Here is an 18,670-nt window from a genome sequence, read left to right as displayed (position 1 = left end):
GTTATGCCAGCTACTGGAAGGTAGTTGTGCTTTCTGGGTTCGAGTCCCACTGGTGGGTGTTGTCCAAAGATTGTTTATCTTCACTTGTGGTTTATGCAAGTATAGGCTTATAAGCTGGACACGAGTTCTCTCACATTGACAGTGGCTTGACGAAAAATGCAGACTGACCCCTCACTCATCTGGTGCCTTCGGGAGGTAGAGATGTTTGAGATATATATATCTCGAACTATCTACTTCTTTTGTAAGGTCTGATGGCGTAGTGGGTTAAAGCATACTAGTTATGCCAGCTACTGGAAGGTAGTTGTGCTTTCTGGGTTCGAGTCCCACTGGTGGGTGTTGTCCAAAGATTGTTTATCTTCACTTGTGGTTTATGCAAGTATAGGCTTATAAGCTGGACACGAGTTCTCTCACATTGACAGTGGCTTGACGAAAAATGCAGACTGACCCCTCACTCATCTGGTGCCTTCGGGAGGTAGAGATGTTTGAGATATATATATCTCGAACTATCTACTTCTTTTGTAAGGTCTGATGGCGTAGTGGGTTAAAGCATACTAGTTATGCCAGCTACTGGAAGGTAGTTGTGCTTTCTGGGTTCGAGTCCCACTGGTGGGTGTTGTCCAAAGATTGTTTATCTTCACTTGTGGTTTATGCAAGTATAGGCTTATAAGCTGGACACGAGTTCTCTCACATTGACAGTGGCTTGACGAAAAATGCAGACTGACCCCTCACTCATCTGGTGCCTTCGGGAGGTAGAGATGTTTGAGATATATATATCTCGAACTATCTACTTCTTTTGTAAGGTCTGATGGCGTAGTGGGTTAAAGCATACTAGTTATGCCAGCTACTGGAAGGTAGTTGTGCTTTCTGGGTTCGAGTCCCACTGGTGGGTGTTGTCCAAAGATTGTTTATCTTCACTTGTGGTTTATGCAAGTATAGGCTTATATATATATATATATATATATATATATATATATATATAGAATATGACCGAAAAAGTAAGATTAATAATTCTAACACGAATTTTCTCTATCTTTCATACGTTTCTTTTCACTGTTGATGGTAATTCAAAGATCAATTCTCCAAAATTCATTTTTTATTTCTAGTCTGACGCGACACTAGAGCGCGTTTCGTAAAACTTATTACATTTTCAAAGACTTTAGCTTACACATACACAACTGAATAGAACTTACACGGTTGATTGATTGATGAAGATTAAGCCACCCAAAAGGTGGCACGGGCTTGAATAGCCCGTAAGTGGTGGCCCTTTTGAGCCATCTGTGGAGATCTGAGGTGCGACTGCACCCTGCGTGACGGGAGATGTCTCCCGTCAGAACTTACACATCTTCGATTTGTTTATATCTACATTTGAGTGAGGTGGATGGGGTGAGGTGGTATTAATAGGGTATTAAATTCCTAAACACAAGACAGAACACGAAACAATGGGTATTGAATGGAAGTGATTTGTAGAAAGCCTATTAGTCCATATTTCTTGATGCTTCTATATTGGAGCGGAGTCTTGAGGTGGGTAGAATATAGTTGTGCATTAATTGGCTGTTGATTGCTGGTGTTGACTTCTTGATGTGTAGAGCCTCGCAGACGTCAAGCCGCTTGCTGTCGCTGAAGAGACAAGTAACACAACACCTATACCCCCCATTAGACTATTTTACAGGAACTTCTTTTCCACAGCTCACAAAACGGAGGAAACTGTCCTGAAAGATATTGTTAATAGAAACGTTATCCCTACAGACAAAAATCAGAGGATACAACTGACGATTTACTATAAAACCAGAAAAACGGCCAGCCTACTCATGAGAAACTCTCCAGACACAAAACAGAACGCTTTAAAAGAGACCAACGTCGTCTATGCCTTCAAATGCCCTCTTGGGGACTGTAAGCTCCAAAAAAAAACAGTATATAGGCAAGACAACAACATCTCTTTCTAGGCGTTTAACGATGCATAAGCAACAGGGCTCCATTAAGAAACATATAATCTCTTCCCACAACCAAACTATCGCCAAAGAAATCCTAGTAAACAACACAGAAATCATCGATAGATACAGCGATAGCAGGCGGCTTGACGTTTGCGAGGCACTACACATCAAGAAGTCAACACCAGCAATCAACAGCCAATTAATGCACAACTCTATTCTACCCACCTCAAGACTTCGTTCCAATATAGAAGCATCAAGAAATATGGACCAATAGGCTTTCTACAATCACTTCCATTCAATACCCATTGTTTCGTGTTCTGTCTTGTGTTTAGGAATTTAATACCCTATTAATACCACCTCACCCCATCCACCTCACCCCATCCACCTCACTCAAATGTAGATATAAACAAATCGAAGATGTGTAAGTTCTATTCAGTTGTGTATGTGTAAGTTAAAGTCTTTGAAAATGTAATAAGTTTTACGAAACTCGCTCATGTGTGGCGTCAGACTAGAAATAAAAATGAATTTTGGAGAATTGATTTTTGAATTACCACTAACAGTGAAAAGAAACGTACGAAAGATCGAGAAAATTCGTGTTAGAATTATTAATCTTACTTTTTCGGTCATATTTAATAATATATATATATAATTATATATACACATACATACTGTACTGTAGATGTATTTAGTGTGGTGTAGAGAGCCAAATCTAGTGGAAATATGTGCATTTTGATGATTGTAGGCAGCTAACCTTAAGTCTAATTCATTACATATTGGACTGAAAATTTTTAACTTTCTATTGCTAAAACCTTTTATGGAAAATAAATTAAAAATACAATGCAAATTCTTTATTTCATAACAGAATCAATGAGCCGAAGCAGGATCATATTAAATTTGTAACTTCAATTTGTGCCCATCACGCCACAGAAATATTCAGGTCATCAGTAGGGGCTCTACAATAACTACACCGTCGGGTAGGAAGCAGCAGTGGCAATACCACAGTTGTTGTTCTTGTTACGAGCCATCTTTACGTACCCACCCTCACCCCACCCGGTGCCCCAAGAGTTCTTAACGATCCAGTAGTCTCCTCCTGTGGTGTCAGTGCCATAACCCACTACCAGTACACCGTGGTTAAGGCTGGTTGACGAGCACGTCGACTCAAAGTACACACCTGAAATACAAGCACACACATTAATATCTCAAGCCCCTGTACACACTCATATGCATTCCAAAATTACCGTTTGGTGCAAATTCTCCAATAATTGTTTTAATATATAACAAATAAACTAGATATTTAAACTACTTTTTTCTTAGGTATATAAAACATATTAGGAAGAAGACGCAACCAAAATTTAAAAGTGAGACACGTCAGATTAGTGACAACAAATTTGTTGTATTTTAAATAAAGTCTTTTTTGTTTAGTTTTGAAGAATTTGACAATGTGCCTTCAGCTAAACATATTTTTATAGGTTGTAGAGTGGAAACGTTGACTAGCTTAATGTTTACAAAAAAGGGTATCATCAAATAAAATTGTTATGCTCTAAAAGTCCCCAGGGCCAGGGGGGGCTGACGGCTGAGTGGACAGAGCTTGGGATTCATAATCCTAAGGTTCCGGGTTCGATCCCTGGCGGAGGCGGAAACAAATGAAATGAATTTCTTTCGCTCTGATGTTTCTGTTCACCTAACATTAAATGGGTACCTGGGAGTTAGACAGCTGCTACGGGCTGTTTCCTGGGGATATCTAAATAAGGAGGCCTGGTCAAGGACCGGGCCGCGGGGACGTTAAGCCCCGAAATTATCTCAAGATAGGGTCAAACGCATATTTGCTACGGTGCTAAAATAAGGTATACAGGCACTTACGGAGCCCCTTTTCGAGCATATTTCATAAATTATTAGAATTGAGCAGACTCTATTGAGTAGGATATATGATGCCAAATGTTAAGAGGGGAGACAAATCACTTGAGTTGAACTGTAGTTTAATTAGCTTAACGTCTTGTGTAAGAAAATGACTTTAATTGATAGCTTCAAAACCCTTTCATTTACATCATGAAGAATATCTATATCAATAAATCAGAATATCTGTTTGTTCGTCAAAGATTGGAAGGCAGATACTTGAGGTCAGCCTTGTGCAACACTGCACTGTGGTTGGTGACTTTATAGCGAGTCTCAGAGGGTGGTCATGGTCATCCCTTATACCACCTATGAAGGGAAATTTTCCTTCACACTCACTTCACGAGATTGATGGATATGAAATGTTTTATGAAAAGTCCGTAGAGTTTAGTGTTCATATATATATATTAGTGTATTCAGATATTGATATTCAAAACGGATATTCAGATAACAGATTTGTGATCTGGACACAACCTTCCGATTGTAGGGATGTAGATAGTGTATAGTGAAAATGGTTACAGTGATAAGGGGACATAGGGAGCGTTTCTGTGCATGAAGACAGAGAGGGTGTAAGTAGAGATGTGTATCATATGAAGATGTTCACTATGATGAAGACAGTATGTTGTGAAAATGGTTACAATGATGAAAGACGACTGGGGAGAATGTGTTAAATAATAAATAGGGTGAGTGTGCCGGAGATCCGGACAGTGAATGTGGTTGGAGACTGGACGGGCATATTTGGGGAAGACTAAAAGGATATTTGGGAGAGATGTGGAAGATATACGGGGGGAGGGGAAGACAAGGAAAGAGCATGTGGGATTATGTGTTTCTATTAGTATCCGTGGAAAAATCCTATGTTCAATAACCTTTGATTCATCAAATCCTGAGACTAGTCAATTAACTCTACGAACAAATCCACAAGGGCCGTGACGAGGATTCGAACCTGTGTTGGATCCTGGAGCCTCTCCGAAACACAAACCAGGATTTTACACAATTCCCCCATGCACTCGAGCTATGTCAATAGGCCATTCTATTGTCTGCTCCAAATCCACTTTGTGGATTTGTTCATGTGATACATCACGCTATTGTGATTTCTGTTTGTAATTAACTCTTCCTTTGCCAACTCTCTTGCTCTCAGTTCTTACGATGGACCCTCCCTCCCACAGTTCTTACGATGGACCCTCCCTCCCACAGATCTTACGATATACTCTCCCTCCCATTTGAATATGCATAAGTGTGAGCTCACCGCTGCTGTAGTGCTGGAATGAACTGTGGGATGCATCGATGGCCACAGAGATGGGGCCTACGGTCCCAACGGCCTTCTGTAGAGCGCTCTCGCTTTGTGAAGTTACTGAGACGTAGCCAGTTAATGTGGCAGAGATGTTCTTGGGTAAAAATTTGCAAGTTCCTTGCTGAGTGTATTATATAAAAAACAAAATTATTATTCCCTGCTCATACAAAATATATTTATATGTGCGAATAATGTTAAATGTATGAAAAATCATCTTCACAAAATATTTCAATTAATTATAAACAAGTAATTATCAGTTTCCAGTCATGACTGCTGCCGTGATGAGGACCACTTACCACTGCCACGTACGGGTAGAGGGCCCCACTGTTAGCTCCATTAGCCTTGATGTAGTTGAAGGCACTAGTCATTGCTCCACCGTTACATCCCTGGTTTTTGTACGTCCCACCGGAGCAGTCGACCAGCTGCTGCTCGGAGAGACTCACCAGCTTGCTGGTCTTACGGAAATATTGACCCTCCAAGGCACCGGTCTGTGTGAAAAACAGGGAATCAAATAAATATAAAAACATACACATAATTAAATATATATATATATATATATATATATATATATATATATATATATATATATATATATATATATATATATATATATTATTACATATGATTGAAAAAGTAAGATTAATAATTCTAACACGAATTTTCTCTATGTTTCTTATATTTCTTTTCACTGGTGATGGTAACTGAAAAATCAGTTCTCCAAAATTCATTTTTATTTCTAGTCTGACGTGACACTTGAACGCGTTTCGTAAAACTTATTACATTTTCAAAGACTTTAGTTTACACACACACAACTATAACTGAACAGAGTTCAAACAGCTTCGATTTTATACCTGCATTTGGGTGAGGTGATATGTTACAACAGTTTTGGATGAGGTGAAAACAAACTTTCAACACAAGACAGAACACGAAACAATGAGTATAATATTTTGTTAGTTAAAGGGAAGAATGGAAGTAACTGCAAAGGGCCTACTGGCCCATATTTCTTGATGCTTCTATATTGGTGCGGAGTCTTGAAGTGGGTAGAATATAGTTGTGCATTAATTGGCTGTTGATGCTGGTGTCGACTTCTTAATGTGTAGTGCCTCGCAGATATCAAGCCGCCTGCTATCGCTGCATCTATCGATGATTTCCGTGTTTATTGTTAAGACTTCTCTGGTGATGGTCTGGTTGTGGGAAGAGATTATATGTTCCTTAATGGAGCACTGTTGCTTATGCATCGTTAATCGCCTGGACAGAGATATTGTTGCCTTGCCTATATACTGAATTCTTTGAGGCTTACAGTCCCCAAGTGGGCATTTGAAGGCATAGACGACATGGATGTGGTATCGCTCTACCCGAGCATACCACAGAGAGAATCTGCAAAGGTAGTAGCATCTTTTTTTACAGATAGCAGAGCAAAAAATAGACAGGAACTTCAAGACGCAGGAGTATGGAGGACCTCCTCGAAAGAAACTCTTGAAGAGGCCATCCTCCATGTGATGAGAGACACCCTTTTTGCAATTTGAAGGACGGGCATACCGGCAAACCAAAGGTACAGCGATAGGAGCATCGAATAGTGTGGCCATCACTGAAATATTTGTGCATGTAGTGTTCGAGAGGAAACGATCCCACAGGATGGACGGACCGGTGGTATATTTCCGTTACATAGATGATATCTTCGGAATAATGGAAGACGGTTTCCCGCGCCTAGAAGGTTTCCTTTCATGGTCAAACACAGTTCATGAAAACCTTAAGTTTACCCTCGAACTTAGTGACTCCCCGATTAATTTCCTAGATACAACAGTGTATATAGACCAGCTAACCAGGGATCTGCATACGAAGGCATACTATAAACCGACTAACCTTCACACGTATCTGAAATTTGACTCGAGCCACCCACTAGCCTTGAAGAAATCGCTACCCTACTCACTTGGACTCAGACTCAAGAGGATTAATAGCAAAGAAGAGACGATACATCCCCAGCTTGATGACCTATGGGATATGTTCAGGAACAGAGACTACCCAGAGACAATAATACATGCGTCCCAGGAGAAACTCAGAGAAAAAAAAGGGCAGAGCTACTCAGACCTAGAACACAAGAAGTGGAAGACACGAGATGGATTCTTCCAACCCTTTTCTTCCCCGGCCTTATAGCACAGCTTAAGATAAAACTCCAAGAAGTATGAACATGGATGAGGGAAATGTACAGTGAACATCCATCCAGGGTAAAGTTCCCACAAAACCCTCCCATGACCGCCTGGAGGCGAGGTAAGTCTATAAGAGACCACCTTGTAAGAGCAGGTGTGCAGGTAGATCATCTCAACCGAACTGGGGGAGAGGACCAGCCTCAGGTTACAGTTCAAAGAAATGAAACTTACTGACCCTAACCTAACCTGACACAGGTTTGGTGTGCGACCTGCGTGGAGGCGGAGTATGCAGAGTGGTTAGGAGGGGCCCACAAGTACAAGACATGAATTAATGTTTTTTCGACTACCTAACCTACCCAACATAACTTAACCTAACTTTTTCGGCTACCTAACCTAACCTATAGAGATAGGTTGGGTTAGGTTAGGTCATATATCTACGTTAATTTTAAGTCCAATAAAATAAAATTGACCTAATACACAATGAAATGGGTAGCATTATCATTTCATAAGAAAAAAATAGAAAAAAATATATTAATTCATGAAAACTTGCCTTATTAGGCAAATCGGGCCGAGAAGTGCATTCTGGTTACTAAGTACGATATATATATATATATATATATATATATATATATATATATATATATATATATATATATATATATATATATATATATATATATATATATATATATATATATATATATATATATATATATATAAATATATATATATATGTATGTATATGTCGTACCTAGTAGCCAGAACGCACTTCTCAGCCTTCTATGCAAGGCCCGATTTGCCTAATAAGCCAAGTTTTCATGAATTAATTGTTTTTCGACTACCTAACCTAACCTAACTTTTTAGGCTACCTAACCTAACCTAACATATATAGATAGGTTAGGTTAGGTTAGGTAGGGTTGGTTAGGTTCGGTCATATATCGTGATCAGATATACAAGGCAGAGAATGAAATCAAAGACAACAAAACGCAACTACTTCATGCTACAAACGAGTTGAGAAATAGCAACATCGACCATAGTATCCGTACCCGCATTGAACAACACCTCGACATCCTCACAGACCAACATCACCTCAGCACTGAAACAAGGATTATCAAGAAACTAACAACATTATATGGAGGACCTATGGCAATTCCACGACCAAGAGATGGCTTCCTGAACCTTGCAGGAATTAACCTCACTGAGGACCAAGTCACTCTCCTAAATCTGGGCATAAACTGTCATGTTATGTCCAGACCGAGTGAGATGGCCCGGAAAGTAGAGTTGGAAATTCTGTTGGACGACATATTCGACCTCGAGACACAAAAGAAGGTCACTACCAAAGATACCTTACAAGCAGAACTTATTGCAGAAGGAGGAAAGAATCGAGGCAACTACAGAAGCACCATACTGTCCCCCGAGCTTAAAGCGGCAGCTAAAAGCCTTCGTGAGAACAAGGAGATAGTTGTCAGGAGAGGTGACAAGTCGCCAATATATGTCATTCTTAAAAAAGACGAATATCTGGCGAAAATGAACATCATACTCTCTGACCAAACTAAGTTCCAAAGGGTAACGAAGGACACTACAGCCGAATTAAAAGCAAAGGTCAACAAACTGATCGAAACTGTGAACGCCAAGAAATCCGGACTCCACCTGCCAAAGATCATTGGGGAATATAAACCTGGATATGCGTATGGAAATGTCAAGACGCACAAGCCTGGAAACCCACTTCGGCCAATCATTAGCCAGATACCCACACCCACGTACAGACTGGCGAAGCGACTCAACGGCCTGCTGACTCCTTATGTTCCTTGCGCCTTCAGCCTGAAGTCTCCAAAGGAATTTGTTGACTTACTGCGGGGCACACGGGCCACAGGGATAAGAGCCTCGTTGGACGTAGAATCGCTGTTTACCAACGTACCTGTGGACGAGACAATCGGAATGATAGCCGACAGAGTGTATCGTGATCCAGCCTGTACTCCTCTTGACATACCAGAAAATATTCTGAGGAAACTACTCCAAGCTTGTACTAAAGAGGCACCCTTCTTGAGCCCGGATGGGCACATGTATAAGCAAGTAGATGGGGTCGCCATGGGTTCTCCCCTAGGTGTCCTGTTTGCAAACTTCTACATGGGTACCATCGAGCAAAAAGTCTTAGTCAACATGAACTTGAAACCGGCCATATACTGCAGGTATGTTGACGACATTTTTACACAGGTACCTGATGTCAGACATCTGCAGGAGCTGAAGGAGGCATTTGAGCAGAGTTCCGTGCTGCGTTTCACTTACGAGATGGAAAAGGATGGGAAGCTGCCCTTTCTAGATGTAACAGTCATGGAAAAGGGCGGAGGTTTCCACACTGCAGTCAACACTAAGGAAACAAACATAGGAATGTGCCTAAATGCCAACAGCGACTGCCCTGACAGGTACAAGAGGAGTGTTGTTAACGCATATGTCGACCGTGCTCTCAGCCACAGCTCAGAATGGAAGCAAGTCGACGAAGAACTCTGTAGGGTAAGGCAGGTCCTAGTCAATAACGACTTCTCCAATGGTTTCATCGAAGACATCATAAGAAGGAAAGTGAAAAGCCATGCAACCTCTGAAGAGACAACTAACACAACACCTATACCCCCTATTAGACTATTTTACAGGAACTTCTTTTCCACAGCTCATAAAACGGAGGAAAGGGTCCTGAAAGATATTGTTAATAGAAACGTTATCCCTACAGACAAAAAGCAGAGGATACAACTGACGATTTACTATAAAACCAGAAAAACGGCCAGCCTACTCATGAGAAACTCTCCAGACACAAAACAGAACGCTTTAAAAGAGACTAACGTCGTCTATGCCTTCAAATGCCCACTTGGGGACTGTAAGCTCCAAAAAACCCAGTATATAGGCAAGACAACAACATCTCTTTCTAGGCGTTTAACGATGCATAAGCAACAGGGCTCCATTAAGGAACATATAATCTCTTCCCACAACCAAACCATCGCCAGAGAAATCCTAGTAAACAACACATAAATCATCGATAGATACAGCGATAGCAGGCGGCTTGACGTTTGCGAGGCACTACACATCAAGAAGTCAACACCAGCAATCAACAGCCAATTATTGCACAACTATATTCTACCACCTCAAGACTCCGCTCCAATATAGAAGCATCAAGAAATATGGACCAATAGGCTTTCTACAAACACTTCTATTCAATACCCATTGTTTGTGTTCTGTCTTGTGTTGATACTTTTAATACCCTATTAATATCCCCTCTTGTTCTGTCTTGTGTTAATGCCACATCACCCCTCCCACCTCACTCAAATGTAGATATAAAATCGGAGATACGTAAGTTCTAATCAGTTGTGTATTTGTGAACTAAAGTCTTTGAAAATGTAATAAGTTTTACGAAACGCGCCCGTGTCGCGTCAGACTAGAAATAAAAATGAATTTTGGAGAATTGATTTTTGATTTACCTCCAACAGTGAAGCGTAATGTACGAAAGATTGAGAAAATTCGTGTTAGTATTATTAATCTTACTTTTTCGGTCATATTTAATAATATATGTCTACAGGAAAGACTGCTACCAAAATATACTAATATATATATATATATATATATATATATATATATATATATATATATATATATATATATATATATATATATATATATATATATATATATATATATATATATATATATATATATATATATATATATATATATATATATATATATTTATAAATGGAAATGTTCGCTTGTTCGTAATCGCTAATCTCCGAAAGTTCTTCACCGATTGCTTTGAAATTTTCACACTTTAAAATTTTTACAATAATAAAAGGATAGACTTGGAGAAAATAAACAGGGAACTTACACACAATCAATAGGAAAATGTTATAAGAAATAAAAACCTACACAAGGAATAGAATAACTGACTTCTAAAGCATATGAAGTCTGTCTGAAAGATGTTCCTTTGAGGAAAGCCAGAAAGAGGTCCAATGTAGAAAGAGAACGCAGACGACACTACAAAAGATAGAAGAAATTAACGGAAATACTTAAGCAGACACGACTTTCCGTACGAAGAAGGCATAATTTAAAGAGGGAGATTGAAGAAATCGAACAGAGACTGAAACATTCTAATCAGACTGAAGAAAGGCAACTAGAACTTCTGTTCTAGTTGCAATTCAAGAAATAAAGAAAAACCAAAGAGATACCAAATAATATACACGTGGAAAATACTGGAGGGCCAGGTCCTAACTATACACAGTAAAATAACAACGTACTGGAGTGAACGATATGGAAGAAAATGCAGAACAGAACCAGTGAAGAGCAGCGGTGTCATAGGCACAATCAGAGAACACTGTATGAACATCAGAGGTCCACGGTTGTTCAACACATTCCCAGCGAGCATAAGAAATATTGCCAGAACAACAGTGGACCTCTTCAAGAGGAACCTAGATTGTTTATTCCAAAGAGTGCCGGACCAACTGGGCTGTACTGGCTATGTGGGGCTGCGGGCTGCTCCTAGCAACAGCCTGGTGGACCAAGCTCTCACAAGTCAAGCCTGGCCTCCGGCCGGGTTTGGGGAGTAAAAGATCTCCTAAAACCCTATCAACCAGGTAAGGTTCCATTCGTATCCGAGCGGATTTTTATATACATACTATATAGATGTCACGACTGTGACGGTAAAGAAAACATGCTTTTTCAGAAACACTGGTTTTTTCATGTGAGGGAAATCACATGCCTTTTCATGCCTTTGTCACATCCAACTCTAGCACTTACATCCCAATTACATCCTTACATTCCCAATGGTAATCGTAAACTCCTCTAGTGGTGCCTGGTTGACCATTCCTTCTCTTATCTCTGGAAAGTCTCCTTGCTCTGATTTGAAGACCTCCTGAAACTTTTTAATGAGTTACTCGCACACTTTCTTGTCGTTTGTAGCGAATCTGTCTACCCCTATCCTCAGTTTCATTACCTGTTCCTTCACTGTTGTTTTTCTCCGGATATGGCTGTGCAGCAATTTAGGTTGAGTCTTTGCCTTGCTTGCTTGCTATGTCGTTTTTGTATTGCCCTACTTCCTCTCTTCTCACCCTGACGTATTCATTCCTGGCACTCCTGTATCTTTCTCTGCTCTCAAGTGTCCTGTTATTTCTATAGTTTCTCCACGCCCTTTTACTTAGCTGCTTTGCTAGCTTACATCTCTGATTAAACCATGGGTTTCTTATCTGCAATTAATTTATTTCCTTTTGGAACGGGACAAACTTGTCTGCTGCCTCCTTACACTTCTGTGTGATATATTCCATCATGTCTTAGGTAGTCTTTCCCCTGAGCTCTGTTTCCCATGTTATATCTATTACAAATTTTCTTATCTCCACATAGTTTCCCTTGCGGAATGCCAGCATTTGGTTTTCAGGACACATCCTAGAGTACATTAACCCAGTATTTGGTTTTCAGGTCACATCCTACAGTGCATTAACCCTTCTTCGACCAGATACTCAAACATCAGTACACCGTGATCGCTCATTCCTACTGGGGCCTCGAAATCAATTTCTCTTATGTCGGAGTCATTCAGAGTGAAGACTAGGTCGAATCTCGCTGGTTCATCGTTTCCCCTCATTCTCATGGGTTCCCTGATATGCTGGCTTAAAAAGTTTTTTGTCGCCACCTCCAGTAGTTTAGCTCTCCATGTTTCCTCACCTCCATGCGGTGCCTTGTTCTCCCAGACTATCCTTCCGTGATTGAAGTCCCCCACGATGAGCAGGTGGTGTATGATGGAGTGTGTGATGGAGTAGAGTGTGTTCCTCGTGTGTGATGAAGTAGAGTGTGTTCCTCGTGTGTGATGGAGTAGAGTGTGTTCCTCGTGTGTGATGGAGTAGAGTGTGTTCCTCGTGTGTGATGGAGTAGAGTGTGTTCCTCGTGTGTGATGGAGTAGAGTGTGTTCCTCGTGTGTGATGGAGTAGAGTGTGTTCCTCGTGTGTGATGGAGTAGAGTGTGTTCCTCGTGTGTGATGGAGTAGAGTGTGTTCCTCGTGTGTGATGGAGTAGAGTGTGTTCCTCGTGTGTGATGGAGTAGAGTGTGTTCCTCGTGTGTAATGGAGTAGAGTGTGTTCCTCGTGTGTGATGGAGTAGAGTGTGTTCCTCGTGTGTGATGGAGTAGAGTGTGTTCCTCGTGTATGATGGAGTAGAGTGTGTTCCTCGTGTGTGATGGAGTAGAGTGTGTTCCTCGTGTGTGATGGAGTAGAGTGTGTTCCTCGTGTGTGATGGAGTAGAGTGTGTTCCTCGTGTGTGATGGAGTAGAGTTTGTTCCTCGTGTGTGATGGGGTAGCACGTGTTGGTGTGGTAGCACTGAGGCACGTGTTGGTGTGGTAGTACTGTGGCACGTGTTGGTGTGGTAGTACTGTGGCACGTGTTGGTGTGGTAGCACTGAGGCACGTGTTGGTGTGGTAGTGCTGTGGCACGTGTTGGTGTGGTAGTACTGTGGCACGTGTTGGTGTGGTAGTGCTGTGGCACGTGTTGGTGTGGTAGTACTGTGGCACGTGTTGGTGTGGTAGTACTGTGGCACGTGTTGGTGTGGTAGCACTGTGGCACGTGTTGGTGTGGTAGTACTGTGGCACGTGTTGGTGTGGTAGCACTGTGGCACGTGTTGGTGTGGTAGCACTGTGGCACGTGTTGGTGTGGTAGTACTGTGGCACGCGTTGGTGTGGTAGCACTGTGGCACGTGTTGGTGTGGTAGTACTGTGGCACGTGTTGGTGTGGTAGCACTGTGGCACGTGTTGGTGTGGTAGTACTGTGGCACGTGTTGGTGTGGTAGCACTGTGGCACGTGTTGGTGTGGTAGCACTGTAGCACGTGTTGGTGTGGTAGTGCTGTGGCACGTGTTGGTGTGGTAGTACTGTGGCACGTGTTGGTGTGGTAGTACTGTGGCACGTGTTGGTGTGGTAGCACTGTGGCACGTGTTGGTGTGGTAGCACTGTGGCACGTGTTGGTGTGGTAGCACTGTGGCACGTGTTGGTGTGGTAGTACTGTGGCACGTGTTGGTGTGGTAGCACTGTGGCACGTGTTGGTGTGGTAGTACTGTGGCACGTGTTGGTGTGGTAGTACTGTGGCACGTGTTGGTGTGGTAGCACTGTGGCACGTGTTGGTGTGGTAGCACTGTGGCACGTGTTGGTGTGGTAGCACTGTGGCACGTGTTGGTGTGGTAGTACTGTGGCACGTGTTGGTGTGGTAGCACTGTGGCACGTGTTGGTGTGGTAGTACTGTGGCACGTGTTGGTGTGGTAGTACTGTGGCACGTGTTGGTGTGGTAGCACTGTGGCACGTGTTGGTGTGGTAGTACTGTGGCACGTGTTGGTGTGGTAGCACTGTGGCACGTGTTGCTATAAACAAACACTATACTCATAAGTGTGTCTATACTCATAGCTTAACCTTCTTAGCTCTTGAACTAATTTTGATGTTTTTCTCCTTAGATGACTATACAACAGCTCTTGATGGGCCTTAGCTTCAGGTGCAGTGTTGCTCTCGTTGCCTTCACTCATGACTTGAATATATTGACTTCTGCCTCGATCAGAGTCTCTGTAATGTTTTCTCTCCTTAGTTCTCTGCTTCTTTTTCCATACTTTTTGGTGCTCTCTTTCGCTTTCCTGCTTCCCCATGGAATTAGTTGGTTACTTTGCTATCCTCGTCCATCGTCGTCTTGTGCTGAATGAGCTTGTTCGTGGCATCTTCACATTCCGAGCAATGAATTCCACCATCAAATGTGTTTTTTCATTTTAAATTTCGTCTCTCATTAGACTTCACTGAAACCTCCATCACCTTACTACGTCTGTAACTCTAATCTATGGAGTCCCCATGTCTATAACTCTCATCTTCCTCAACGGATTACTTGGTCTAACCAACTCCTTTGACTCATTATGTGCCAAAAAAATGTTAAAGCAGTTGTTTAGGGTCATCGTATACTCTATATTTTTAACATCTTCCCCATTTTCTAAAACATCTGCTCAAGTGGAGCTAGTGGGTCATCTCTCCTTTTCCCTGTTGACTCTTTAATATGTTACTTCAAGAAGTGTTTATACGTAGTATTGCTCTCTATCTCACATCTTCCAGCGGGAGTCTCTAATTATCCACTCAATTTCTCTGGGATAAAAATCCAAAAGCATTTAAATCATAGCCCTCACTTTCACTATCACTGCGTCTGCCTTTTCCAATACCTTTCACCATGTTTCGATGAGTTGGTCGTATTTGTTGTAAATAAGGATGTTGAATCTAACAGAATAAATCATAAAACAAAAAATCAACTTACATGTCAAGGAAGCCGCAAAATTTTCTTTGGAATGGCTGTATTAATTTGGTCAACGTAATAAAATAAATAATTTGTCTTGCGCGTGGACGGTTAATGTAAATGATTATCAAATAAATAGTTGCGGAAAAGGCAATCCGCTTATATGCGAGAGTAAATATTTATTGAAGGAGTAAACTTACAGAGAAGTTAGGCCACTGCCAACCCTTTGGTACTCAGATAAAATACTTACTGCAGAAAAGGCCCAACACGAGCCACATTGTAACTGGTTCTTGACAGGAGTGACGGACCCATTGGTGCGCCAGTCCACAGTGGCTGGCGGAGTGGTCGTTGTGGCGGTGACCAGCACGGTGTTACTCTGGGAAGACGTGGCCTTGTATCCGTTCTTCGCAGCTCGGAACTGTTCAATTGTCTGCCATATAGAGACAAGGATTTGGGATGTTTAGATTTGGGATGAGCAAATATGTTTATTTCTATTATTTATGTTTTACAATTATGATGCACAATGTATGCAAATCTTATAAACCGAATATAACAACATTTATTATGTTGGATTTAGAACTCGGGTCAAGTACTGAAACAGGTTTGGTTATTTTTTTAAATGTAAAGGAGTTTTTTACATTCTTCTAAAGCCAATAGCACGCATTGCGTTTCGGGTAGGTCCTTAATCGTAATTTCCCCCCGTAATACGGTCCGTCAAATCCTTTTGCAACCAAGTACCCATTCACTGCTGGGTGAACAGAGGAGCACAGTTAAGGACTGGCACCTAGCTACTCCTCCCCAACCAAGATATGAACTCAGAACAAATTGCTCACGAAGCGCCAGGCGAATGTGTTACCATTGGTAACAGGGGAGACCATAATAAAGGATCGGTGCTCAGAAGTAAAGGAAATTTAGGATCAGAAAGCCTTCGTACCATTCTTCCCAATATTACAGTCCAGGTCATCTTGCCAGACGAGTGTACTAACTCCTACACCACAGTCCAGGTCATCTTGCCGGACGAGTGTACTAACCCCTACACCACAGTCCAGGTCATCTTGCCGGACAAGTACAATAACCCCTACACCACAGTCCAGGTCATCTTGCCGGAGGAGTGTACTAACCCCTACACCACAGTCCAGGTCATCTTGCCGGTGGAGTGTACTAACCCCTACACCACAGTCCAGGTCATCTTGCCGGACAAGTATACTAACCCCTACACCACAGTCCAGGTCATCTTGCCGGACAAGTACAATAACCCCTACACCACAGTCCAGGTCATCTTGCCGGACAAGTACAATAACCCCTACACCACAGTCCAGGTCATCTTGCCGGAGAAGTGTATTAACTCCTACACCACAGACCAGGTCATCTTGCCGGACGAGTGTACTAACTCCTACACCACAGACCAGGTCATCTTGCCAGACGAGTGTACTAACTCCTACACCACAGTCCAGGTCATCTTGCCGGACGAGTGTACTAACTCCTACACCACAGACCAGGTCATCTTGCCGGACGAGTGTACTAACTCCTACACCACAGTCCAGGTCATCTTGCCGGACGAGTGTGCTAACTCCTACACCACACGTTTGGAAATTCACATAAGTGTGAAATTTCACAAAATATATCAGGAAATTAAATAATATTACACTGCGGCTTACACCGAATAACTTTCCGGTTCCAGTCGTTAATTCCGAGTCAAAATTGCAACATAATAATAACATACCACAGAGACTGACCATGTCAGTAAACTCGTTCACCCCCATGTTGAAAGTAGAGTTCTTCTTCTGCTCATGATCTTTGATGATCTGGAGATTAGCCTCGAACGCGTTCCTGCGACTTGCTTCTTCTGTTGAGTTCTTGAATTCCCGCTTATATTTACCCTGAGGAAATACACAAACACTTGTATTAAAGCGGCATTCTTAGTACTTAATACACTGCATTATTCCTCAGTGGACACAGGTACATGCTCTACATCTTCATCATTCCACTAAGAAACAAACACTCGTATATCTAATGATTAAACTTATATACCACAGATCTACAAGAGATTTTGTTGGTTTTTAATTGAGTCAAAATAATCAAAGAAACCAATTGTGATATTATATGATGTTTATTATTTTTACCATTGGAAAACAACTTTATCATTACCTTATTTAATTTTAATTTATGGCAGTTGGTTCAAAACAATTATTTGATACTCATCTGTATTTTACTGTTAATGGTCCTAAATAAAAAAAGAGGAAATATATATATATATATAAATAATAACATAAGAACATATGAATAAAGGTAACTACAGAAGGACTATTGGCTCATACGAGGCAGCTCAAATTTATAAACACCCAATCCCACTCATAAATATGTCTAACCCTCGCTTGAAATAATCAAGGGACCCCACCTCCACCACGATACGCGGTAATTGCTTCCACAAATCAAAAAACCTTGTTGCCAAACCAGAATTTACCCAGGTCCATCCTAAATCTAAACTTTAGATTTAGATCCACTTTCTAAAATCCACTTTCAAAATATTAGCAAGTTCCCTCCCTATTTCTAGTGCAAAAGAAGACTATGGTAAAGGGTCATCACAATGTTGCAGCCGCCTTCTTTAGGAACTTTCGGTCGTGTCAGGGCCTGAGGCTTTCATTATATCCAGCTCCTCTAATTGTATTTTAACTTCCTCTGGTGTTACTTCTATTTCAATCAAACATTTTTTCTATCAGTACCTGTTCTATTAGAAGCGGTATGTGTGGGACAGTTCGGATTGTATCATAAAAACTTGATGGAAGCTTTAATTGAGTTGTTCAAACATTTGCTGATCATTCTTCGTGTAGCCTTATCCTCTTCTTTCGAGTAGCCCGATCACTTGTTCATTTACCGACAACGTCCTCCTCATGTGGCTATATAGTAGTTTTGGCTGATCCTTGGTGTTACGGTATCGCCACCTACGTACTACGGCCAGTCTACATACTCTCAGCTCTGTCCTGGAAGAAGACTAAGTAAGCCACCGTCGATCTGCGCAGTGTGTTAGCTGCTAAACTTCGCAGTGTTGATGGAGATCGGCTTACCCGGGATTGGCTTAGGAGAGTCACGGACGACAGTGTGGTGCCTATCGTGAAGTGCTTCTAGCAGGTTACTAGAG

The 18,670-nt window shown here is 41.5% G+C and overlaps 1 protein-coding gene across 1 annotated transcript in view; it reads right to left on the bottom strand.

Moving 5' to 3' along the window:
• Positions 1–2,764: 2,764 nt before the first annotated feature.
• Positions 2,765–18,670, bottom strand: part of LOC138354008 (procathepsin L-like) — a 57,912-nt gene continuing 42,006 nt past the window's right edge. Inside the window, exons 3-7 of the mRNA XM_069307717.1 lie at positions 17,268–17,411; positions 15,782–15,961; positions 5,409–5,600; positions 5,068–5,233; positions 2,765–3,102 (exon numbers count right to left, since the gene is read on the bottom strand). Of these exons, the coding sequence (XP_069163818.1) occupies positions 2,894–3,102; positions 5,068–5,233; positions 5,409–5,600; positions 15,782–15,961; positions 17,268–17,411 (891 nt within the window). The 3' untranslated portion in view covers positions 2,765–2,893. The remainder of the gene's footprint in view (positions 3,103–5,067; positions 5,234–5,408; positions 5,601–15,781; positions 15,962–17,267; positions 17,412–18,670) is intronic.

This window comes from Procambarus clarkii, chromosome 61, assembly GCF_040958095.1.
Source record: "Procambarus clarkii isolate CNS0578487 chromosome 61, FALCON_Pclarkii_2.0, whole genome shotgun sequence".
NCBI classification, from domain to species: Eukaryota; Metazoa; Arthropoda; class Malacostraca; order Decapoda; family Cambaridae; genus Procambarus; species Procambarus clarkii.
Note: the sequence above shows the minus strand (reverse complement) of the source record. Positions and strands in the feature narration are given on the sequence as shown.